The following is a 26630-nucleotide window of genomic DNA, read 5'->3' on the forward strand; positions in this document are numbered from 1 at the left end:
AAAAAATGTCTACAAGTCAGTGGTACAAAGGGTGATTTTACGCGCCCGCATGCCTCCAACTCGCGCACATCCCCTCTGTATTTGTCAATAGGGCCCTTTTTTCGGGAGTATATTTGGTCAGGTTTGCAGATGTAGATCGGCGAGGTATCTTCAGGGCTGCATAAATGGTCCGGGTTGGAACAGGTCTCTGGGTGGGGCATATTTTGAGATTTATAGATCTATCTGGGTCATTTGTTGTACAGAACCATCTCCCCTAAAATGTAAATCTGGTAACTCATTTTTGCGGTGATTGGAGTCTCTGCTGACCTGCATGAAACACTTGTGTACGAGCACGATACAAATAAAATATATCATATCATGCGATGATGGAGCCTAGCTGCTCCCGCCGGAGCATACGCCTATGCCGTTCTAGCATATCTTAAAGGTCAGTTTCGGTTGGTAATTCATAGGGTCACTTCTGCTATCAGAATTACCACTGATCGCTTCCAGGAAGGGGGTGTAGGTCCCTGTGACTTATTAAAGATCATTGAAAGGGCTTAAACGTATCGGATGGAATGAGAGTTATGCATGGTATAAAAATAGTATCAAAGTTCCATCGATCACACAGGCCTCTATGATGTCTTTGTAGACGAGTAATTGTCAACCTTGTTCAATTTCAGAGTGACCCTGATGGCATAAGATTGCGTAGTAGCATAATTACAACCCCTACTTTCATTTTGAGCTCGTGAGGAGGCATTTGTCCTACAGTGTTTACGTTGAGCGAATGATTAACTGTTCATTGACACTGGAATTGCCATGCCCTGTGTGAAGAGAAGTGGGGTTGGAAAGAAGTAACTTCCGAATGTATGTGATAGTGGAAGGTGAAGGTGATTGCGTAGAACCATTCTCATTCTGTTTGAAGACATGGTAGCTGATGCTCCTAACATTGAGAAATGGCATCAGTTGAGTACGGAAACATACTTAAGCGTTATATATAGCACTTTGCCGAGTGGACACAATGGGCCTCATTACGAGGTGAGCGCAAAGGGATACCGGACACCGTTAAGGACATCGGTCCCGGTAATCTCTTTGCGCCCTATTCCGAGGTCCCTTAGCGGGTCCCTTCCTTAACGCCTGGTTTTACCAGGCGTTATGGACGGGGCCCGTAAAGGGACTTCAGAGCTAATAACGGTACCGCAATTTGTGGTACCGTTATTAGCACCTTCCCCCTTCACATTGAGCCCTGTGGGAGCTGAAATGGGAGTGGGGAATGGCTTTTTCAATGGGAACTTACTTGTCCCGCAAAGGTCGGAATAGACCGGTAAGTCCCCATTGAACGAGGGCAGACTCTGTACCGAACCTCGTAATGAGGCCCAATGTGTCCTGTTTAGATGGGTGGCGGTTGACCTGTGTACTTTGTTGTTGTGTCGGAAAAATTGTAAAGCAGTTTGTGTTCTCTCTTCTCCAGATAACTACCTGATCATGCCCTCTGGAAACCTTCAGATTGTCAACGCCACTCAGCAGGACGAGGGCACCTACAAGTGCGCGGCTTACAATCCTGTGACCCAGGAAGTTAAGACCTCGGTCTCCAGTGATAGGCTGCGTGTGCGCCGTAAGAAACCTACTCCTTTTTATTTTAAAACCAATTATGTCCCTGTTCTTTTGAGAATTCTTAATCCTCTGAATCTTTCTACACTTTCCCTAGCTGGGGGAAGTTGGCTTGGCCGCAAAGTGCAAGCTCCATGGCGCTTCCATCTGTTCCTCTGCAACGGTTGCCCTTTTCAGAGATTAATATACCTCCCTTCTTAAACCCCTTCTCGCGCCATCATCTTGCCCCTTGGATAGAGACCTGCTGAGGCAGTGATTTTTAAGTGGGCCCCATGGAGCGCCCACTTCCTCCATAGCTGGCCCCATCTCCAGCTGATGAGTTCTCCCCCTTCTATACGAGGCGAGGGAAAACTTGTTTCTGCGTCCAATTCTTATGCGTAAGGCTCACCTCCCATTGGGGCAAGAGACCATTTTTACTATTTTATTTTTTACACAACATTTGACTTTCTTAACTTTTTGTGTGTACCTGCAATCCCAGCCCCACCCATGCAGAGCATTTGTCATTTTATATGTTGGTTAATCAATAGTTTGACCCATTTCATGAATTAATAACAAATGAAGACTTAAATTGCATTTGGCGACTAGAGCCCATTTCGTTTTCCTGCTAGCAGCAGTGGCGCTGTATTCCAGGATGTTTTGGGTCATCACCAGAGTTTCTAAGTAGCCTTCAGTCCAGTCTATCCAAACTGGAGTGCATCCCACCTCTTTACCACTTACCTTTACTTCAGCAGCCCCACTGAGGGTTCTTGCCTTCATCATGTTGGATCTACTGCTCTTTATCTTCTACTGATCTGCCCCTCTCGTTCAACTTTTTCAGGTCTTCTGGCTATCACCTTCTTCTGGACTTCATCTTATTCTAGACTCCTTCCCTTCACCATCTCATGGTTTCTTGCTTTTCACAGCCATACCCACTGTTCTCAGGCTGTCCATATGGTCCTGTCTGCCCAAAGAAAACTCTCTTTCTCCGAGGAAGAGTTACACGTTTTAGCAGATGGTTTAGGGGCGTGTTTAAATTGTACATTGGTAAAATGATACATCACTTAAAGTCAGGATGCCTGGTGGTGGTTCGCTTCCTCTAGTCTGCTGGCTATCACTGCATTCTGGTCTCCTGACTATCACTGCATTCTGGTCTCCTGGCTATCACTGCATTCTGGTCTCCTGACTGTCACTACCTTCTGTGGTCACCTTCCTCTGCTCTCCTGGCTGTCGCTGCCTTCTGCTCTCCTGGCTGTCGCTGCCGTCTGGTATTTTTGCTATCATTGCCTTCTGTGGTCTCCTGACTATAGCCCTCTTCCGGTCTCCTTGCTATCACAGCATTCTGGTCTTCCAGTGATCATTGCCTTCTATGGTCCCTTTCATCTGGTCTCTTGGCTATAACCCTCTTCTGGTCTCCTTGCTATCCCTACTGTCTGGTCTTCTAGCTATCTCTGCATTCTGTGTTCTTCTGGTCTCCTGGCTTTCACTGCCTTCTGGTCTCCTGGCCATCCCCGCCTTCTGGTCTCCTGGCCATCCCCGCCTTCTGGTCTCCTGGCCATCCCCGCCTTCTGGTCTCCTGGCCATCCCCGCCTTCTGGTCTCCTGGCCATCCTTGCCTTCTGGTCTCCTGGCCATCCTTGCCTTTTGTTCTTCTGCCCATCCTTGCCGTCTTGCTTTCTGTCAATTGCCTTCATTTGACCTCCTGTCTACATTACACTGAATGGTTCCTTGTTTCCTATCGGACCACCAGGCTCCACTGCAGAGGCAGCTCGGATCATCTACCCCCCAGCGACCCAGACCATCATTGTGACAAAAGGCCAGAACCTTATTCTAGAGTGTGTTGCCAGCGGGATGCCCCCACCACGCATTACCTGGGCAAAGGATGGAGCAGACGTAGCTGGCTACAACAAGACCCGGTTTCTACTCAGCAACCTACTCATTGATGCCACAACGGAGGCCGATTCTGGGTCCTACAGCTGTATGGCCAGTAACGGCATGGGAGAGGCTGGTGCTGCGTTCATCTACTACAATGTGCAGGTCTTTGGTGAGTACATCTGCTCCTTAATACTATGAAGACCAGCTGAGACGACCCCTGCAGCCCTCACCTCTGTAAAGGATACGTTATATGGCACTAGATATAACATAGGCCTCGGTGGTACCGCCGGTGGCAATGTGGGCTAGTTTTAATGGGAGAAAATGCCTGTACACAGTACATTCAACCTGTGGCACCTGCCTCATTTGCGCCTGTGATCCCCTGCATTGGGTATTTGGCTCATGTCCGTGTCAGCAAAAAAACACACTGCTTTTGTGAAGTCTGGTTGTGGACCAGGAGGCCTGTCTCAATTCTTTGCCATATTCCATGGGTTATGTGGTGGTTGCATGTTCTGGAGAAGTATCAACCACTCCCCTCTGATTCCAGTAGTAGTGTGACCAATGCCTGCAAGTCTGTGTTTTATAATTCCATGTGGGCTATTGTGTTCTCTCAAGCTAGTCTTCTTTCATGGGTGATTGGGCTGTTGTGTGGGCCAATGGTAGTGAGGCTGTTGCATGGGCACAGGGGATGGTCAAGGGTCATGCAAGCCTGCGTCTTATGCTTTTAGTATTGCCTGGGAAAGGTTCAGTCAAGCCTGTGTCTTATGCCATTAGTATTGGGGCTTTTGCATCAATCAGCCTGGGAAAGGATCAGTCAAGCCTGCGTCTTATGCCATAAGTATTGGGGCTGTTGCACCAACCCGGGAAAGGATCCGTCAAGCTTGTGTCCAATGCCATTAGTATTGGGGCTGTTGCATCAGCCTGGGAAAGGATCAGTCATGCCTGGGTCTTATGCCATTAGTATTGGGGCTGTTGCATTGACAGACTTTCTCAAGTTTGTGTCTAAATCCGTTGCTAGTAGGGGCTCTTATGTTGGAGCTGTTATGTGGGTTGGTGGACGCTTGGCTCTAGTCTAGACTATCTGATCCCCAGGCCTGCAGTCTGGCGCCCAGCCAATGTCAATGGAGCCTGTGTCTAATTCCATAAATCGTGAGGCTGTTGGTTTGGTTTTGATTGTCCCTAAAGCCAGTGTCCATTGAGCCTGTCTCTAATTCCACAAGTGGTGAAGCTCTTGGTGTGGCTGATTTCCCCTCAAGCCCGTCTTCCATTGGTAGTGAAGCTGTTTTGTTGCGTTGGTGAAGCCTAACTTGAGCCTTGGTTTTAGTCAACATGTGACGGGGCTTCCATATAAAGGTGGTCTGGTGTCACTCAAGCCTGTATTTATTTGCAGGTTTTCGTATTGGGGCATTTGATGGGCCTTGTGAAGTGTCAGTCCAGGCTGCATCAATAGTCTTTTGGTGGAGATTTTGTGGGGCTGCAAAAAGCTCATACTGTATGCACCCACATGTTATGTTGCTTGTACTACGGTCTGTGACCATTGGGGTGGTCTCCAGGCGCTCACGTGGCTCTTCAAGAAAGAGGGTGGGATGGGATAGATAGGGTAGAATGATGGGACAGATCCAGACCCAGGAGAAACTAGCATCTGTATCTGTTGGCTTGCAGATTGGTTGATTGTGGGCACTGGCTTGTTCTATCCGTAAGGGTGAGGCCCAATGCCTGGGATGTTTGTTGTACCGCATGTCAAGGGTGAAGGGTGGCAGGGCACTTGTGACTAATGACAAGCCATAGTAATTCCCGTCTTCTTGCCTCACAGAGCCGCCCGAGGTCGTCATGGAGCTTACCCAGCAGACTGTACCTTGGGGTCAAAATGTGAAGATCACCTGCGAGGTTCGGGGGAATCCTATGCCCTCAGTGCTCTGGCTGCGGAATGCTGTGCCCCTGACCACTGGCCAACACCACCGGCTCACTAGGAAGGCACTACGAGTCATCAACGTGGGACCGGAAGATGATGGCATGTACCAGTGCATGGCGGAGAACGAGGTTGGAAGCGCCCAAGCAATGATGCTGCTCAGAACCACGAGACCAGGTGCGTTCTCCTCCGCTCACGAGACGTCACTACCAGAGATTGGTTGATAATTCATAGAGAGGGAGCGGGTGCATCAAAGAACACGGCTCTATTCCTTGCAGAAATATAGACCCCTCCAAGCCATTCTCGAGCCCATATGGTACAGGCTTAATGTAGGCATATTATTGCTCTTACCTCCTTTGTTTCGCTGGGTGTAGTTTTTGTAATGAATGTAACCGCTGTGGTTCGTGAGCCCTGGGGTAGTCTGCCTCTGTGATATTTGTGTGGAGGGCTGGATTGAATCCTGTCTGCATGTCATTGGAATTCCAAAGGGCTTCTGCCGTGGATTCTGTGTTAATGGGTCTCGTGGTCTACCCAGGACCCTTCTGCAGGGCACGGGCCTGGCATTTGTAGGACCATTTGTACGAATTTGCTAGCTATTTGTACGCTCACAAATCCAATGTATTCTTTAAGGAATGAAGGTGTTGTGCTATCAACCCTCACCCATATTACCTCCCCTCCCCGCACCCCTGTCCTGGCCCACCTACAATCCTTACTGTTGTCATTGCTCCTGGTATTGGTGTGAAAAGGATTATCCTGGTCATTAGCCACAGGTGTCATTGACCTTGCTGCTTGCCATGATCTGGACACGGGTGTGATGGGGCTTGTTCGATTCTGTGCACTCATTGGTTCCATTCTGTCCCTCTGTTGCATCTCAGGAGCCACCCTGAAGCCGCCGCCAGACCCCAGCTTGGACCAGTCTCTCGTTCCGACGCCGCTGCCTTCTTTGCCCAGTGCCATTGAAAGGATCCATCCGAAGCTGAAGACCACTGCCATGGCCCTTCCGCCTCAGTGCGCTTCCCTGAAGGAGCCCGCAGCCCTGGCGGAGGCCCCCATCATCCTCAGTTCCCCCAGGACATTCATGATGGATTTCTACGAGCTGGTGTGGAAGCCACGGCATGATGGCGGTGCCCCGCTCCTTCATTATGTTGTGAAGCACCGCAAGGTATTTCCGTCTTTTGACTCAATGTGATTTTTAATATTGTTTTAACTTGGGCCATACATGAGCATCTCCCTGCAATGCAATCCTCCTCCTCCAGCATGTAGCCGCACCTACCCTTCTGGAGAAAATCAATGTATGTTTCTGTTTGGAGCAAGCAGGGGACCGAGATAGGTCGCTGGTCTTTGCCAGATGTGCAAATCTTCCGATCGTATAGGATCCTTATCCTATACGAATGGTGTGCTGCTTTACCACCGATTTTACGGCCAGATTCATGTGCGCAATGTATGTGCGACCTAAAGGCGGCGCACTCCACCCCATCCTTCTGCAGGTGATCGGTGGGGTACCACTGACTTCGAGACTGATCAGCCTATCCTCTAATAGTAGAATAATTGGTTGCGTATATAGAAAGATTCTTTTATTGCAATCATTAGAGACTAATTTAGCAATGAAGCCAGTACTTTACTTGCATCAGTCAGCGTGCCGGTGTAACCACTTTGCCTGAGGGTTGAGCATCGGCCATGGTGCCAAGGTAGTACAGGAGGAGATTAGGTTTTTGCATGGACCGGTCTTCGTTCCAGTTCCATCTGGGTGTTTGGGAATTCGGGAGTATGATCTCTCCTAGTTGAGGCGCTGATGATGGGGGGGGGGTGTTGTGTGTGTGTGTGTGTGTGTGTCTGTCTGTCTGTCTGTCTGTCTGTCTCCGTGTCACCACACACCAATATTCTGAAACCCAACAAAATATCAAATCTCTTTATCCGGTTAATCTAAGACTCTCGAGGGAAAGATTATCTCATAGGAACTTATCGCATGCATAACTCATGAATCCCCCAGCCCGCTCACCCAACCGTGGGCTAAAATTGAGCATTGGAGGAAATTGGGGAGACACTGCCTTCCTCCCCCTCCAGTGCACTGCAGATCAATCTTTCCATTTCTTTCAGAGGTTTTGTCCAGATGTTTTTCAGTGCTATCCTCACGCAGTCTCATTTTTGAAAACGATTGCATTGCCATTTTTCTACGAAGTGTTGAGGGATTTTAATGGAATCTTGCAGGAGTTGCACCCCGCTCTGTTCTTTTTCCAGATCATCCCGCATTAGCAAGCCATTGATTGAAATGATTGCAATGAGAGCTCACAGATCCCTTCCCATTTTTGGATCTAATGAACTTCTACACATATTGGAAAGATCTCTCTGCAGTGCAACTGGCGGGAGTGTGAAGTAACTACTCGGTTCTTTCATTTTCATATCCGTGCAGTAACGATTACCCAGAATTCAGCACATTGGCCCTCTATGTAACTGTGCTCTCGCCTGCCCCACTTTGTGCTGTTTATTGCATCCTTCCACTGACCTAGTCCTCAGTGCTGATCTGTGTTAAAACATGTCTTCTCTTTTGGGACTTCGTCTAATGCAGTTTGAAATGGCCAGGCTTTCCTCTTAACATAACGGAGCCTTCCTTAGGGTTCCTCGGGGCCTGGTGATGGTTGAATGATATGGTGTTGATATAGTGTTCCAGCGTGCATCTTACCATGCTGTTGGTGTTCTTCATGGTGCCCTTCAGGAGCTCTCCTGACTTTGTGCCTTTTGCTTGGCAGATCACAAACTCTTCAGACGACTGGGTGGTGTCCCGGATCCCCAGCAGCCAGCACCGCCTGAGGCTTGCGCGTCTGGATCCCGGCAGCCTCTATGAGGTGGAGATGGCAGCCTACAATTGTGCCGGCGAGGGCCAGACTGCCATGGTGACCTTCCGAACTGGTAAATGACGTGCCGCCTGCTGAAACCCTGAAATATGCAGCCATTCTGTACCTTCTATCCAAAGTAGATTGTGATGTACACAGCAGTCCTGGTCAATAGAAAATGCAACCCGACTCACACAGTCGAATCTTTATACCGCCTTGTTATACCGCACATCCCGTGACGCAAACCTTGCACCCCCTCCTATACAGCTTCTTCTGCAGGGTTATCAATTGGAGAAAGTATTCATTGGAGCAACTAAGTCCCTCCCCCGACCCTATTGTGCTCTAATCCTCTGATCTTCGAGTGCATGGGGAACACACCTGCCACTCTGTCTTGCAATTATGAACATGTAATAACATGGCAGCATCATAGTCCCCCCCCCCCAGGGACTTCCAATGAGGGAGGTGCAGAGCCCACTGGCCTGCAGGAGCCATGCATGTGCTATGAACTTATGGAACTTTTAAGTGTGTTGAGAGCACCAGTAGACATGCGTGAAAGACAACCATGTACCAGGCCCTTCCAGAACAAAATGTGCCTGGGGGATCCATGTATCAAAGCAGAAGTGTGTGATAGATGCGCCCATGGGCTTGACCAATTGATGCAGGAAACGTTCACTAAAAGACATCTGTGCCCCCTAACTCCTTTAGGGAGGTGGAAATATTGCGTTTGCATTTTGGGGGGGGAATCCAGTGACGCATAGGGGGTGCAAGAAAACCCTGCATGGCCCAATTTCATACCAAACTACCAGAGTTGACATTCAGCGTCCACCGTTGCCCTTTCACCTTCATGATGGAGGATGTGCCATGTGCAATTCCCTTTAAATGCTGCCCTGCCCACCCCCCGTCCTATCGCTGGGGGTCTCTTCTTTCTGCACTAGCATTTGACCCGATCCAACCCTTGATTTGCCTTCTGGCCCTTTTCACCACATATGATTCTTCATAGGCTTAAGGTTGGGGTTAGGTTGGACTCCCAGAAATATACATATGGTTCTCCAGCATGGGGTCTGGCATGGATTCACATGCTCATGAATATTCCCCGTCGTCGGGCTGGGAATCCTCGGTAAAGAAAAAACCAGTATCAGTTTCGTTTCTGATCTGTCTTTCGTAGTAATAACCAATCACTGGTCTCTGCGTCATACTGACCACAGCCAATGACTGCCCTCTACCTAAGCACCGCCTCTGGCAGCCATCTTCAGATTTTTACCGCACGTTCATGTGTTGGGATCCTCGTGCTATTGCTCTCGAGCGTTAGTGCTATTTTTTCGCGCTTTTTCACAAAAACTTCGATTCTTTCGGTCAAAAGAGCCTCAAGCTCCACCGATCCTACATCCGATCAACGGGGACCCGTGTCGGATTCATCTGTGCCCCTCAAGGGTGAAGATTTCGTCGAGCTACACTTCGGAGGACTCCAGAAGCTTCTCAGGCCCGGTCTCGGAGATGGCCCAGGAGAAGGGAAGCTCGACGCCCGGAAAGCTGTTCAGGGCCTGCCCTGGATGCCAGCTGCAGAACGTCTTCAAGGAGGACGAACACTCTTTCTGCCTTTACTGCCTTCATGGGGACAAGACGCACGTGGAGAAGGACTGTGCGTTTTGCGGCAACATGTCGGAACGGACCATGAAGGACCGCCATCAACGTCTCGCCAGCTGGCTGGAGGGTAAGAGCCCGTCTGGCGAGAAGAAGAAGAAATCTGAGCGGTCTTCTAAGACCTTTGAGGGCGCCCCGGCGACGGGGGCCCAACATAAGGCCAAGCACCGCGAGTCCGCTGGCACCGGGAGCGCCGAACGGTCGGGCTCTACGGGCGCCAGGCAGGGCGCACCCTCCCCGGCACCATCAACCACGAGCCAACGCTCTGGGTCGGGTAAGAGGAAGGCCGAGCACCCGGCGAAGCTCCTGGAGAGACCCCGGTCGAGCTCTAAGGCAGAGGAGGAGCGTGGCAGTGCCCCCTCCCTCAAGGATAAGGCGGTGAGCGCACCTAAGGTGGTGAAGGCCTTGATCCATTCGACCAAGCCCTCTATCGAAACGGTCGCGGCGGCCCTGGCCCAGCCTGTGGAGGCTGCACCAGTGGTGGCGGCCTCGGGGCCCAGAATCTCCCTGCCTCCTCGGAGGGAGTCTTCTTTCGTGCCCATCGATAGGACCCCCGTGAAACCCTCCGTGGGGAAGAAGGGGGGGCAGGGCGTCGTCGTAGATTCGGCCTCAACCTCAGAAGAGGAACTGATCGAGGTCTTAAGCCACGGCCTAGGCGTGGAACAAGACCAGCCCGTCGGAATGGGCCCCGACGCAGGTGACGACGACGACATCGTCGAGGATACCGACGGGGCCCCTGCTCGCCCGTCGGATTCCCCTCTGCCAGCGCCGCAAGACAACTCAGCGGCCATTTTGTTGGCTATACAGTCCTTATGCTCCGAGATAAGGACGAGACTACCGTTACCGACGGAGGAACCTCTCCCGTCGGGGGATCCAGAACCGGGACCTTCTGGTGTTCCCCCTACCAAGAAAAGAAGGATCCATCCACCGCCTCCTTTTCAACCATCGCGCCCCGTCCAGCCCTCCTCCCCGTCCACCCGAGGGGATGATACGGGGACTGACACGGCAGCGACGGGTACGGACGACGAGGCATACGACGAGGATTTTCCGTCGTCGCCTCCCCCCAGGGCTTCTCCGCCCGACGAGATTGGATCGTTCCACTCAATGATCGCCAGGGCATCCGAGCTTTTCCAACTCTGCCCTGAGGAGAAGAAAAAGGAAGGCTTCCTTTACCAACGGCGCGAGACCAAGAGGAAGACGGTCCTCGCAGTGCCTCTGTTGGACGACATTTGGGATGAGGGCCTTTCCCTTCTCAAGAACCCTTCCACGACGCCAGCGAAAAGAGACCGGTACGAGAAAAAGTACCGGGTCCCGGACTCGGCCCCCCTATGCCTCCGGGCGCAGCCTACCCCGGACTCCGTCGTCTCCGCGGCAGCCAGGAAGAAAGCGGGGGGGGGTGCGGCCTCCACGTCGACTTCCCCGCCGGACGGCGAGGGAAAGAAATTGGATGCCATGGGACGCAGAGTCATCTCGTCGGCGGCGACGACGATTAAAGCGGCCAACGCCTTGGCTATCGTGGCCCGCTACGACAGGGAACTCTGGTACAAGATAGCTCCCCTGCTGGATTTTCTGCCGGACGACAAGAGGGCGGAGGCCCTTGAGATCCTGCAGGAAGGTGAGGTGGCCTCGGACCACGCCATCACCGTGGCGACGGACATCGCCGACACTGGGTTCCGCCAGATGGGCAACGGCGTTTGCCTTCGACGTCGCGGATGGCTCAAGGCTACGGACTTTCGGCAGGACGTCCAGAACAGGGTCCTGGACATGCCCTTCGACGGGAACAACCTGTTTGGGAAGACAGTGGACGATTCCCTTCAGGCCATCAAGGCGGATACTGAGACGGCCCGGGCCCTTGGAGTGCTGCAGCAACGGCGGACGCCCTTTCGGAGCGGCGGAGGCAAGGGCGCCTCCAAAGGTTCCGGCGGCGGTTTCGCTTCCTACCGTCAAGCGGCCCGCTCGTCGTCGCAAGAGGCCTACAGAGGACGAGGCAAGTCTGGCGGACCCCGCCGTCGTCGCCAAGGAGGCCAAGGCGGCAAGGCCGCGTCCAAGCAGGATTGAACCGGCCGTGGGGTCGGGCCCCCACCGAAGCACCCCGGTGGGAGGCCGGCTGGCGGGCTTCGTCAGCGTGTGGGAGTCCATCTCCACCGACCGTTGGGTGCTGGACGCCCTGGCCCGGGGCCACGCGCTCGAGTTTCAAAGAAGGTGCCCGCGCGTCCCCCCCGTGGCCAGGAAAGAACTTCACGTCCCTCAACTTCTCCTGGAGGTAAAGGCGATGCTCAGAAAGGGCGCCATCGAACTCGTCCCAAAGAGGCTTCGGGGCTCCGGAGTCTACTCGCGTTACTTCCTCGTGAAGAAGAAGACGGGAGGATGGCGCCCCATCCTGGACCTGCGACGCCTGAACAAGTTCATCAAGGCGCAGAAGTTCCGGATGGTCACCCTCCAGCACGTCCTGGGTCAGCTGGAGGAAGGAGACTTCCTATCGTCGTTGGATTTGGAGGATGCCTACTTCCACATTCCCATCCTAAAGGGGCACCGAAAATTCCTCAGATTCGTGGTCCAAGGGCGTCATTACCAGTTCAAAGCCCTTCCCTTCGGACTGCGGTCGGCACCCAGGGTTTTCACCAAGTGCCTCGCACCGGTGGCGGCGCAGCTGCGCCGCGAGGGGATTCACGTCTACCCCTACCTGGACGACTGGCTCATCCGCGCCAAGACGAGGGAGCTCGCCGTGGTCCACACGGCAAGGACCGTCCAACTCCTCACGGACCTGGGATTCTCCGTGAACTACGCCAAATCCCACCTGGTGCCCGCGCAAGTCGCACTGTTTCTGGGAGCGAGGCTCGACACAGTGTCCCTTCTGGCCTCCCCGTCGGAGGAGAGGACCAGGACCATCTTGGGCAAGGTGCAACGGATGTTGGTGGCCGACGCGGCCAAGGTGAGGTCCATCAAGTCCCTCCTCGGGATGATGTCTTCCTGCATCTACCTCATTCCCATGTGCAGGCTCCGGATGCGCCCGTTGCTAGAGTTCCTGGATGCGCGCTGGATCCAGACGACGGGCAGCTTCGAGGAAAGGATCAAGCTCGACGAGAGTTTCCGACGAGCGATACGGTGGTGGGGCACCCGCGCGCATCTGACGGCGGGCATGGACTTCCAGACCCCAGCCCACCAGGTGACTGTGACCACGGATGCCTCCCTAGAAGGGTGGGGAGCGCACACCGAAAATCTGCACGCAAGGGGACTCTGGCTCCCGACGGAGAAGTCCCTGCATATCAACGTCCTGGAGCTCCGTGCAGTGTTTTGGGCCCTCAGGTCCTTCCTTCCGTCCCTCAAGGGCAAGGTGGTGAGGATCTTCACCGACAACACCACCACCATGTTTTACATCAGGAAACAGGGCGGAACCAGGTCCCCAGCGCTGTCCAAGGAGGCGCAGGACCTGTGGCATTGGGCCGTCGCCCAAGGGATTCTTCTGGTGCCGTTTCATCTGGCAGGGATAAAAAACACCATCGCCGACTCACTCAGCAGGGAGCTGCGCTCGTGCCACGAGTGGGAACTACGGCAGGATCTGGTGGATCGCCTCTTCCGACGGTGGGGCACACCCCAGATCGACCTGTTCGCGACGGCGACGAACACCAAGTGCCGGAGGTTCGCCAGCAGGTTTCCCCAGACGAGGAGCATGGGCGATGCTTTCTCGTTCCCCTGGGAGGGCCTGTTCCTCTACGCGTTCCCTCCCTTGCCTCTGCTAATCCGGCTCGTCAACCAGCTCAAGAGGTCACGGTGCAGGATGATCCTCGTCGCACCTGCGTGGCCGAGGCAGATATGGTTCCCGGACCTTCTGGACTTGTCGGCGTCCCCGCCAATCAAGCTGCCGGCGGACGCGGATCTACTCTCCAGGGAAGGAGGCGCCATCCTCCACCACGACCCGAAGTCGCTGAACTTGCAGGCCTGGCTCCTGCAGCGCTAGAGTTTGGAGGATACGACATACCGGCCGACTGCAGAGAGGTTCTTGCAAAGGCCAGGGCGTCCTCGACTCTTAAATGCTACGGACACAAATGGAAGAGGTTCTCTGTCTGGTGCCACGCACAGAAGATTAACCCTCTACGGATTACGGCTCCCCAAGTGCTGCCGTACCTGCTGACGCTGGCCAAAGCTGGTCTGGCACACGCGTCCATCAAGATTCATCTTGCTGCGATCTCCCGATACACCAGAACCACGGGCCGGACGTCCTTGTGGTCTCATCGTCTGGTGAAAGAGTTCATGAAGGGACTGTTCAGATCGTTCCCGCCGGTGAAGGCTCCGGCCCCGGCGTGGGAGCTCAACGTGGTACTGACCAAACTCATGGGACCTCCGTTCGAGCCCCTGCACTCGGCCCCGTTGAAGTTTCTATCGTGGAAAACAGCTTTTCTCGTGGCCATCACCTCCGCACGACGAGTGGGAGAGATCCAGGCCCTTTCCTGCAAGGCACCGTACTTGACTTTCCACGACACGAGGGTAGTGCTCAGGACGCACCCCTCCTTCATGCCCAAGGTACCGTCGGACTTTCATCTCAACGAACCCTTGGTGTTACCTGTGTTCTTCCCGTCGCCTTCGTCGCCGGCTGAGAGGACTTTGCACTCGCTGGATGTAGCTAGAGCGCTGAAGTTCTACGTGGACCGCACGAAAGGTTTTCGGAAGACGTCACAACTCTTTGTGAACTTTGGACCTGTCAATCAGGGGAAGGCTCTCTCGAAGGCTTCCATCTCCAGATGGCTCTCCGGCGGTATCATGTACTGTCACCGGTTGGCAAACCGACCGCTGCCTGGCCGTCCGAGAGCCCATTCCACCAGAGCGATCGCAGCTACCACGGCGTTCCTATCTGGTGTGCCCCTGCTGGACATATGCAGGGCTGCTACGTGGAGGTCGACGCACACCTTCACGAAATTCTACTGCGTCGACCGGGATTCCAGGGAGGAGTCCAGGGTCGGCCAAGCAGTGCTGCGCAACCTGTTCGCCTGAGGTGAGCCTGGTGAGGAGGTAAGATGCTTAATGTTGAGTTGATGTGATGCTTAATGTTGAGCCTTTGCCACCTCCCGTGGTTGTGCATGTGTGTACTGCTATGTATTCTTTATTCATGAGCATGTGAATCCATGCCAGACCCCATGCTGGAGAAGGAACAAGTTACTTACCTGTAACTGTTGTTCTCCAGCATGGGTCTGGCATGGATTCACATGCGAACCCTCCCGCCTACCCCTCTGCGGCTCTTCACTTGGTCATACTGCCACTTCACGTGCTTCCAAATCTGAAGATGGCTGCCAGAGGCGGTGCTTAGGTAGAGGGCAGTCATTGGCTGTGGTCAGTATGACGCAGAGACCAGTGATTGGTTATTACTACGAAAGACAGATCAGAAACGAAACTGATACTGGTTTTTTCTTTACCGAGGATTCCCAGCCTGACGACGGGGAATATTCATGAGCATGTGAATCCATGCCAGACCCATGCTGGAGAACAACAGTTACAGGTAAGTAACTTGTTCCTACTGATGAGTTAGCCCCCCCTACCCCTCCCAAAACCCCACACAAGCACAGGCACCCATTTAACCGAACCATGAATGGGTGCGTTCTCTTTACCAACACACATGTTCCCAAATGCTCATACAAGCATACACTGAGCAAGTACACACATTCCCTTTAAAAAATGTGTGTGCATATATGGTCTAAAACGTCGGCCTATGCACATGGAGGCATTGCGTAAGCGGACACACACTCCCATGCTCTGTCTGCGCACACAGAAGGCACAGGGTGAGGGCGGGCACCACTACCTTAGATCAATTATGTTAGCTTTATAAACCATCTATGGGCTCTAGCAGTTGTCCGAAATGCACCTTTTCGGAATAAAGACTAGACTAAACTGATGATATCAGTCCCCAGATCTGGAGACCAACCTTCACGGCGGTCTCCAGATCTGGTGACTGACATCAGTTTAGCCTCACATACTGTAAAACATACATAAGACAGGCAATTGGCTATAGTGGTAGTCTGGCATAGCTGTCTAGTTTTCCTTAGCTGCTTCGCTCACTGTGGGGAGCAGTGAACTGTCCCCCCACCTCTCCAGCGCATTCGACATGTACTGTTCCCTACTTGAAGTAGTAGTGGTGTTGTGCTGAAGCCCTCGTGCAAGGGCTGTTTTCTTCTTTACCAAGTGTCGTGCTTCTCTCTCAGGGCCTTACTTGACAAAGCATGTGTCGTCCCACCCGTCTGGGGACCGCTGCATGATGTGGGTGCCGGCAGGACAGTGCATCTTGTGGGTGAATAGAGGCGCGGTGGCACTCTGTCCTGCGGTCATAGGGGCTCTTTGAAGGCTTATCGAAAGACCTGAATGTGCCTTGAATGTTGCGCGTGCACAGGCTTGCCTGGGGCGGGGAGTTGGGAGGTACTATGCGCTTGATTGGGTTCTGTTCACCCATCGCCCCCTTGCTCATCTCTTCACTCTCCTTTTGCAGGACGACGTCCCAAGCCAGAGATCATCCCCAGCAAAGAGCAGATCCAGAAGGATGATCCAGCCACCAGCACCCAGAGCAGCAACCAGTCTGACAACAATCGCCTATCCCGTAAGTCTCCCAGCGTCCCTTACAGGGGAAGCAACGAGTGGAGCCTGGCCTATCAACATCTGGGCAAGCATGCCACAGCAAAGCACCTCAAACCCTGGAGGGTAGCCTTCCATATCAGCATGCCACAGCATTGCACCTCAAACCCTGGAGGGCAGCCTTCCATATCAGCATGCCACAGCATTGCACCTCAAACCCTGGAGGGCAGCCTTCCATATCAGCATGCCACAGCAAAGCACCTCAAACCCTGGAAGGCAGCCTTCCATATCAGCATGCCACAGCATTGCACCTCAAACCCTGGAGGGCAGCCTTCCATATCAGCATGCCACAGCAAAGCACCTCAAACCCTGGAGGGCAGCCTTCCATATCAGCATGCCACAGCAAAGCACCTCAAACCCTGGAGGGCAGCCTTCCATATCAGCATGCCACAGCAAAGCACCTCAAACCCTGGAGGGAAACCTTCCATATCAGCATGCCACAGCAAATCACCTCAAACCCTGGAGGGCAGCCTTCCATATCAGCATGCCACAGCATAGCACCCCAAACCCTTGAGGGTAGCCTTTATCATCAGCATGCCACAGCACCTCAAACCCTTGAGGGAAACCTTCCATATCAGCATGCCACAGCAAAGCACCTCAAACCCTTGAGGGCAGCCTTCCTCATCGGCATGCCACAGCATAGTACCTCAAACCCTTGAGGGAAACCTTCCATATCAGCATGCCACAGCATGGCACCTCAAACCCTTGAGGGAAACCTTCCATATCAGCCAGCCACAGCATAGCACCTTGAAACCTTCCATATCCGCATGCCACAGCATAGCACCGCAAACCCTGGAGGGCAGCCTTCCTCATCAGCATGCCACAGCAAAGCACCTCAAACCCTTGAGGGAAACCTATATCAGCATGCCACAGCATAGCACCTCACACCCTTGAGGGCAGCCTTCCTCATCGGCATGCCACAGCATAGAACCTACAACCCTTGAGGCAGCCTTCCTCATCAGCATGCCACAGCATAGCACCTCAAACCCTTGAGGCAGCCTTCCTCATCAGCATGCCACAGCATAGTACCTCACACCCTTGAGGGCAGCCTTCCTCATCGAAATGCCACAGCATAGAACCTACAACCCTTGAGGCAGCCTTCCTCATCAGCATGCCACAGCATAGCACCTCAAACCCTTGAGGCAGCCTTCCATATCAGCATGCCACAGCAAAGCACCTCAAACCCTTGAGGCAGCCTTCCTCATCAGCATGTCACAGCAAAGCACCACAAACCCTTGAGGGCAGCCTTCCTCATCAGCATGCCACAGCAAAGCACCTCAAACCCTTGAGGGCAGCCTTCGTCATCAGCATGCCACAGCATAGCACCTCAAACCCTTGAGGGAAACCTTCCATATCAGCATGCCACAGCAAATCACCTCAAACCCTGGAGGGCAGCCTTCCTCATCAGCATGCCACAGCAAAGAACCTCAATCCCTTGAGGAAAACCTTCCATATCAGCATGCCACAGCAAATCACCTCAAACCCTGGAGGGCAGCCTTCCTCCTCAGCATGCCACAGCAAAGCACCTCAAACCCTTGAGGGTAGCCTCCTCATCAGCACGCCACAGCACAGAACCTTAAACCCTTGAGGGAAACCTTCCATATCAGCATGCCACAGCATAGCACCTCAAACCCTTGAGGGCAGCTGTTTTCATCAGCATGCCACAGCATAGCACCTCAAACCCTTGAGGGAAACCATCCATATCAGCATGCCACAGCATAGCACCGCAAACCCTTGAGGGAAACCTTCCATATCAGCATGCCACAGCATAGCACCTCAAACCCTTGAGGGCAGCCTTCCTCATCAGCATGCCACAGCATAGCACCTCAAACCCTTGAGGGTAGCCTTTATCATAATCATGCCAAAGCATAGCACCTCAAACCCTTGAGGGCAGCTGTTTTCATCAGCATGCCACAGCATAGCACCTCAAACCCTTGAGGGAAACCATCCATATCAGCATGCCACAGCATAGCACCTCAAACCCTTGAGGTAAACCTTCCACATCAGCATGCCACAGCATAGCACCTCAAACCCTTGAAGGAAACCATCCATGTATTTAGCCTACTTCTGTAATTCCAATGTTAAGCATGAAAGAGGCTCCTCCTTGCAATCGTAGGTGATCTCGCAAGCCTGGTTTATGCATCTCTCGCAAAGGATAATGCCTGCACCACATAGAAGTATGCCGCCAGCACGCTGCACAATCACAAACACTCCTTTTTGCGGATTTCTGGCTGATCTCTGTCCTACCTACTACCATGCCAGAGTCCAATATTATAAAGGGAAAATGACATGGCCTGAGCAAGATCCCTTGGAACAACTTCTTTTCCCCTGATTGAGCAGTCTGGGTTCAAATCCGAGATTGGATCTGAAACCAGCCTAGCAAGCGTCAAGAGGCACTCCAAATCATCCCGGATAAAGTGTCGGCAAGTTGCCCTGATGCTCTTTGACTCTCCGTTGCATAAAGCACCAGATCACGCTCTAGCCCTCAAAATGCTAAAGGTTTGCGCAGGGATGTCCTCGAAGACTTGCAGCCTTCGGTCTCCCTACTTTCACACCCATAGCTATCGGATACATGCTTCAGCTGTGGTATGATCCTCACTCCTGTTAGGCGGAGTAGCACAGGGCACCCCACTCTTATGCCTGCTGTTCCATATGCACATCTACCCCTTGGCACAGATACGAGCTGAGCATCTTATACGTATCCAACTGTGCGTGGATGGTACAGGAATGACTGAAGCCAAAAGACATCAGCAAATGCCCAGACCACATCCGCCAATGGCTAAGCGTGGTATTCAGTAATTGCATGTGAGCAGATCATAGATCCGGATGTACCTTAAACGGCTCCTATAGACCTGCCACCAAATCTGGGAATCCTTCACCATGCAACAGTAAGACCTGGGCATCCTCATTGGCACAGACCTTTCATTTGTGCCCTAAATCGACTGTATTGTCAATTTGCACCTTTCCATGCCCCAGACAATCCTCCAATCCTTCAAACTAACAGGTGGCTCTGACCAGAGCCCTTGGCATGGCAGGCCTTGGCTTCTATAATTAACTCTATACCAGGCTCGCCAGGACATTGCAGCGAGTCCATAACCAAGCTTTAACCTCTTGAACAAAGACTCTTAAATCTGCCTTGAAAGCACTTCACTGTCTTCGGGTGGACTCTAGAAGTAAATCGAAGGGACTGCACATCCAGCAAAAGGCCTATTGCCCCAGTGCCCTGTGGGTAGCTGCAAGAATCACAGCCACTCCCTACCCATTCTAATCTGACTCACCAGTGGGCTTTCAAACGACTTAACATGGAGCCTTGTCTGAACACAACCACCTGCCCTTCATAAAACTCTTAATAAATGGAGCTGTGTAGGCTGGCCTCTGGCAGAGAGCCGGCTTACATGATTCGATACTGCAGTTAAAGTACTGGTTAGGTGGTTCCGGTTTACAATTGGTTCTACTGCTTTCGAATAGTACTTTCATACTTCACAAAACTCTTACATGACTGGTAAGAGACCGACAGATCTCTTCCAAAGCACTTTACTGAGAATATACCTCTACATCTCTTCCATTGCTCTGCAAGGGTTACCAATTCCCAAATTCCATATCGCAGCAGTAGTGGACCAACCCTCGCATTTGCCAGAGTGCCTCTTTCCTAGCACATTGCACGTCCCCCAATACGAGGAACCCTGCACAGCTCTGCAAAAAGCAACACTGCCTCTTTCAAATGTCCAAGAGGATTGGATGGGCTTTGCCAAAGCTGCATTTGGTAGAAGTGTATCCGTAGGGTGGGCACCGGCATGAGCAAGATGACAACTTTTTAATCTTTAGATATCCATCTAATTTCTTCCCTCTCCCCCACAGCTCCAGAGGCTCCTGATCGCCCCACAATCTCCATGGCTTCTGAGACCTCGGTCTACGTCACCTGGATACCTCGGGGGAATGGTGGCTTCCCAATCCAGTCCTTCCGTGTGGAGTACAAGAAGCTGAAGCAGGCGGCTGACTGGGTTCTGGCCACCTCTGACATTCCCCCGTCTCGGCTTTCTGTGGAGATCCCAGAGCTCGAGAAAGGTAAGGCCATCTCTCACTCGCCAAGATTCAATAGTGCTTTTGTAAGTTCAATCGTGCAGTGCCCGTAAGTCTCAAGAGACCATTGTATAAAAGACTTATCAGAAGACTCGCCATTTGACCACGGCTATACACCAGTGGTTTCTGTTGAAAATTCTTTGCATAAGTATTCGTTCAGTTATTCACAGCTTTACCAATCTTCCTCCAAACATTTTCTCGATCTCCTTTCAGCCTTCCAATTTACCCTCCAATTACGAAGACTGTTGAGTCTCCTTTTATGAACATCTATTTTTCCTCCATTTGGGTCTTGGCTCTCCTGACTACCTTCCGTTCACTGTTTTGTGAATTCTCTATTCTCCAGCTGCTGGAATTCTCTAAGCTGCAAATATCACAAGCTTCATTCGTGCTAGTTTCTAAATTTCCATTTCAGACTCTGTGGGCTTGAATGTTTCTATCTAATTCTTCCTTCTTCAAAAATCACCCATCCACCCTCATTCCTACTCCTAAAGGTTGTTGGATGAGTTATTTACGCCTACCGGGTATAAGAGGTTAAGAGATTCTTTCTTTCCCCCTCAGTCTGCTTCAGACCCAAAGAAACAATGACTGCTATTTTCAGGTCCACAGCACCCCAGCCGTGGGGCAGGCGGGCCCTACACAGTCCGGCTTGGTGCATACGCTTTCTGGACCCATGGGTGATCTCGGTAGTCTCCACAGGCTTCCAGCTTCCCCCTCCCTTCCTCCACACCCCTCTCCCACGGATCTAAATACCCTCACTTTTAGCAAAGGTTTGTTCCCTCGTTGAAAGTGAGGTGATGGAGGAGGTCCCTCTATCTCAACAAGGCCAGGGCTTTTACTCCTGCATCTTCACCATTCAAAAGAAGAATCAGGCTGGCCTGCAAGGGGTGCTAGATATTTAATTCCTCAATCTATACCTTCGTTGCAGAAGTTCAAAGTGGTGACGCCTGCTATCATAGTCGAGATGCTGTGTGGAGGGGACTGGACTGCTCCCTGGATCTGAAAGACGCATACCTTCATGTTCCCATAGTGCCACCCCAGAGGGCCTTCCTCGGGTTCCAGGTCATGGGTTTGCATTTTCAATACAAAGTGCTACCCTTTGGTCTGAATTCAGCTCTGAGGGTGTTCACAAGGCTCATGAACGCCGTGGCAGCCCTGCTCTGAAGGGAGGGGCCTGCTTGTATATCCCTACCTCAACGACTGGTTAGTCAGAGGGACGTAGCCGGAGCAGGTCAGATCATCAGCGGACAGACTCTTGACTAAACCCTACGAGCTGGGGTTTTCGATCAACTACCACAAATCGCCGCTCTGCCCTACTCAAACTCTGTTTTTTGGGGCTGATTTAGGATATGCAGAAGTACAGGGTATTCACTACGGGAGAGAAGGTGGCAGCGATCAAGGCTTCTGTCGCTCACTTCCTCAGCAGAACAGTAATGATGGCGTGGTGGTTCCAGCACCTGCTGGCAGTACTAGCGGCATGTCTCCTAGCTATTCCGTACATCAGGCTCCAAAAGAGGAGGCTGCAGCTGCATTGTGCAGCTTCCTGGAACCAGGAATCGGGTCAGCATTGGGCACCGGTCACCATACCCCCTCACTTACAGCAGGACCTCAAATGGTGGGCCCAGGAGGAGAACCTCATGGTGGGTAGGCCGTTCTGACTGCTCCAATACAGCATATTCTGACCACAGATTCTTCTCTCCAGGGGTGGGGTGCAACCCCGGGACACAGGCCGTACATGGGCTATGGTCTTGTACCGAACATCAGGACCACATCAACTGCTAGAATTGATGGCCATTTGGCTCGCACTCAAGTCTTTCCTTCCAGTAATCAGGGACAGTGCAGTGTGTATTGAAATGGACAACTCTACCTGCATGTTCTATCTAAACAAGCAGGGGGCACCAGATCCCCCTCCTCTATGCCGGTTGACTCGGACATCTGGGAGTGGGGAATTGCACAAAATGTGTGGATATCAGAGGTACATCTGCCAGGAGAATCCAACGTGGAGGCGGACAGGCTGAGATTGGGCTGTTGGGCTCTGACAATTCCGAATAGCAGTTGAATGGGTGAGTGCTCAAGGAAATCTTCAACAAATGGGGCTACCCTGCCACGGACCAGTTTGCGACAGAGCAACAGGACTTGTCAGCAGTTCACGTACTGGGGCGGGAAGGTGGTTTAATCTTTTCACATAACGAGGATATTCTGCTCCCCACTTTCTTTCCAGGCCTCAAGGAAGAGTCAGAAAGGGCTCTTCACTGCCTAGACATCAGGAGAGCATTACAATTCTATCTGGAAAGGACAAAGGCATTCTGCATGACTGACGCCTTGTTTGGCAGCCGAGTCAGCAAGCGTCCAAAGCTTCCATAACTAGGTGGATGACAACAGCGGTCCAGGAGACCTACAAGGTGCAGCGTAAGGATCAGCCAAGGGACATGAATGCTCCTGCCATCAGGGCCAAAGCAGCGTCGGTCGCTTTTCAGCGGCACGTGCCGCAGCAGGTTGTTAGCAAGGCGGCACCATGGGCCACCCTATCAGCCTTTTGGAAACATTACTGCCTGGATACCAGTGCCAGGGCTGACACAGTATTTGGCCAAGCAGTCCTGCTTAATTCTTTTAGCATAAATTGCCAAACTCTCCTCCCTAGGGCGGTTCTATCAGTGGTAATCGCCCATACAGGATGGAGGCAAGGGGATGGCACATAGGAGAAATTGTCACTCACCGGAGTGACCAACATACTCCTAGTCCATAGCCACCTTTCCTCCATACGTCCCACCATTGTTCGCCCTACTAAGAGCAGCACGGTTGTTCAGCATAATACAACCAACGCGCCAAAGGGGACTGAGGTGTGACGCTGGTAGGCGGGGTTAAGGGAGCCTGTGCTCCTGGGGCTGCACCCCTGTGCACCTGCAAATTTAAAGGGAACGTGATTTTTATTTAATTTTTCTGGTGAAAAAGGGTTCCGTTCCCATCCTTTACGAGGGACGCCCATACAGGATGGAGGAGAGGGGACTATGGACTATGAGTACGTTAGTCACTCCAGTGAATAACACTTAATTTCTCCTCCCAGCCACCCCTCCCCTAAGTCGCTTTAACTCGAATGGTCTCCAGGCAAATGTACCCACCAGGAAGAAATCCAGGATGGGCCTTCCTTCACTCAAATACTAAGCATAGTGATAACCCCATTCCTGGGTAGCCATGTATTCTATGGGTCTGCCCATCAACTTCAAGTGTGCTAAGGATGTGGCAATGATCACACCTGAGTTTGACCTTTTTAAACATCCTTCCTCCTGATATCTATTCACGTGTATGAATGCCACATTCAACACACACGTTTAATGAGATGAAAACAGTTTAAAGTATGCCAGCCCTCCACAGTTCCATGCACCAGCAATTGCTCGCCACAGCGCTAATTCCCAGACACCCCTATATAACCTGAAGGAGCAAATGGGGAAGGAAGCCCACAACAATGGCACCCAAGAGTCACCCTTCACCACCCAGTGCCAAGTATCCAAACGCCATGTCCCCTTCAAAGACTGCAATTGGCAACACTGCTTTCACACAAACCCTCCACCAAGTTCGCAGAACTCAAAGTAACTGTCTTTCTTGCCTATAGGGATCAAGCCCAGGGATCGTATCTCTCCAGGACTGTAATCTCTGCATTGGCTCCCAGTGGCGGCAACGGTTAAGTTCAAAACCCTCTGCATTGTCCACAAGGCCTTCTGGGGCCTGGGACCTCAATACCTTCAACTCTCTCTTCCTAAATATCTTCCTTCTCGAGCACTTTGCTCATCCTCCTCCAACTCCCTCAGGGTCCGTCGCTTCTCCAAGCAACAAGTTGGTGGTAGATCTGTCTTCTGGCGGGGCCTCCCTCTGGAACAGCCTCCCTGCCTCCCTGAAACTTGAGGAGAGCCAAGCACCGCAAGACCACCTTCTTTGCTTCTGCTTTCTCTCCTCTGCTCCCCTGCTGATGATCTGGTTGAAATTGCACTGGTTTACCTGGCTATCCTCTGATCTCGGGCCCGGGTCCCCTCCCCTCCCCTCCATTTGCACATCTTCACTGTCCCCCTGGCAAACCTTGCACTCGGGGACTGTTTCTGTATCCCTACAGCCCCCTACCAGCATTTGACACCTGATGTCTGCACTTACCCTTGCACTTGCCACCAGCTGGCTGCACTTTTATATATCTTTATTTTTTACGGTTATCTTATGTACTGGACTGTCCCCTCCCACTTTCCCCCACACTTCTCCCCTTCCCCCCCTCTCTGCACTTGGCGCGATCTTGACGTCACCTGACCTAGGAAGATCGCTGTCTCTGTTCCCCCTCGCTTGCCTCGTCGCGCCTTGAAACACTTGTGTATAGGCACGTTATAAATGTCATATCATATCTTGCCATATCATATAGCACTAGAATCCATGCAAAGGGTAAATGCTCTGTGACATAAAATCTGCCAATTCAAACAGTGCGAATCCCGTTTGAAGCGGTGCCTCCCGCTGCTCGCGATTTCTGGCCCCATGTGGCATCTGTTTACAGTAAGCGAGGCGTAGGTCCTCTAAGGTCTTGTGCTTTCCTCTTCCCGCCAGGCACCTCGTACCGCTTCCGGGTCAGAGCGCTGAACATCCTCGGAGTGAGCCATCCCAGTGCTGCATCTCGACCCTATGCAGTGTCCGGCTACCGCGTGTATGAGCGGCCGGTGACCGGGCCGTACATCACCTTCACGGAGGCTGTCAACGAGACCACCATCATGCTGAAGTGGATGGTAAGGAGTGCTCCTTTGCTAGTAGGGGCTGCAATCTGGGCAGAGGCAATTGTGACCATTTGGAAACCCACAGACAAAAAAGTACCATTGTGTTACTCTTGTTTCTGCTCAAGAGGGACTCGCACCCTTGCAAGGTACGTCGCGCGTCATTGAATGGGTTTCAGGAGACACATACGTGCCAACATGCCCCATGTCATCTGGGAGATGCTCAGGTTCTCAACTTTTCTTTGATTTCTGGAAAGCTTGGATTTATAATGGGTAAATCAACACTACAAAGGGGAAAATACCGGACTCTGTGAGCATCTCTCGAATGACCGAAGGCATAGTGACCGTATGGAGACCACACAGCTCGATGTCAAGATATATTCCATTCCATTCCTGGGGTTTCATGTAACAAACCAATGCACCCTTGGATGCATGCCATTTGCAACGGCTAGGCTGCAGGCATTGGAATCCAAGTGTCTATAAGAAGAAAGTCCCCTACTGTAGCCCCCAAGCTCCAGAGGAATCCTCCAGTAGATCTGGCAGAGTTTCTGCTGACGTGGCAGTTTCAAACTTGGACAATGCAGCAGCGCGAAGGGATGATGTCCTACTTGGGTGCCCACCCCAGATTCCATTGGTTTAATCAGTGATGTCTTCACTGGTGGGAGGGGTGTCTCATGTATGTTTACAGTGCAGGTGTAGCGAGGGTACCAATTAGTCTCATTAACCGAAGTGTCATTTGAAAACACCATTTTAAGAGTTTCTAATTTTACATGGATCCTTCAGATGAGAGATGGTGTCAAAAGTTCTAGTCATTATTATTTAAGGAAGAGCTTTTTGTTGGTGAAACTGTATTTTCCAACTGCCAGAAGTGACATAGCATTTTGGTAGGATGGGATGACTTGTGTTTAGTCTGCAGCCCTTCTGTAGTTTGAAGGAGGGCTGTGTGATGAAGGTGGCTGGGCTAAGTGAAGGAAGGCTGTGTGATGAGGGCGTGGGTGGGTAAGTGAAGGAAGGCTGTGTGATGAGGGCGTGGCTGGGCTCAGTGAGCATGAAGGCTGTGTTATGAGGGCGTGGCTGGGCTAAGTGAAGGAAGGCTGTGTGATGAAGGCGTGGCTGTGCTAAGTGAAGGAAAGCTGTGTGATGAGGGCGTGGCTGGGTAAGTGAAGGAAGGCTGTGTGATGAGGGCGTGGGTGGGTAAGCGAAGGAGGGCTGTGTGATGAAGGTGGCTGGGCTAAGTGAAGGAAGGCTGTGTGAAGGCGTGGCTGGGCTCAGTCGGCATGAAAACTGTGATGAGGGCGTGGCTGGGCTAAGTGAAGGAAGGCTGTGTGATGGGCGCGTGGCTGGGCTAAGTGAAGGAAGGCTGTGTGATGAGGGTGTGGCTGGG

The 26630-nt window shown here is 52.2% G+C and overlaps 1 protein-coding gene across 2 annotated transcripts in view; it reads left to right on the forward strand.

The window, feature by feature from the left end:
* BOC (BOC cell adhesion associated, oncogene regulated) overlaps positions 1 to 26630 on the forward strand; it is a 216990-nt gene that overhangs the window by 174971 nt on the left and 15389 nt on the right. For both annotated transcript variants that reach the window (XM_069635800.1, XM_069635799.1), the window contains exons 5-12: positions 1448 to 1591; positions 3313 to 3606; positions 5248 to 5520; positions 6219 to 6505; positions 8091 to 8250; positions 16288 to 16395; positions 20289 to 20495; positions 25086 to 25261. In XM_069635800.1, coding sequence (XP_069491901.1) covers positions 1448 to 1591; positions 3313 to 3606; positions 5248 to 5520; positions 6219 to 6505; positions 8091 to 8250; positions 16288 to 16395; positions 20289 to 20495; positions 25086 to 25261 — 1649 coding nt within the window. The remainder of the gene's footprint in view (positions 1 to 1447; positions 1592 to 3312; positions 3607 to 5247; positions 5521 to 6218; positions 6506 to 8090; positions 8251 to 16287; positions 16396 to 20288; positions 20496 to 25085; positions 25262 to 26630) is intronic.

This window comes from Ambystoma mexicanum, chromosome 7p (genome assembly GCF_040938575.1).
Source record: "Ambystoma mexicanum isolate Mex_15411 chromosome 7p, UKY_AmexF1_1, whole genome shotgun sequence".
Taxonomy (NCBI): domain Eukaryota; kingdom Metazoa; phylum Chordata; class Amphibia; order Caudata; family Ambystomatidae; genus Ambystoma; species Ambystoma mexicanum.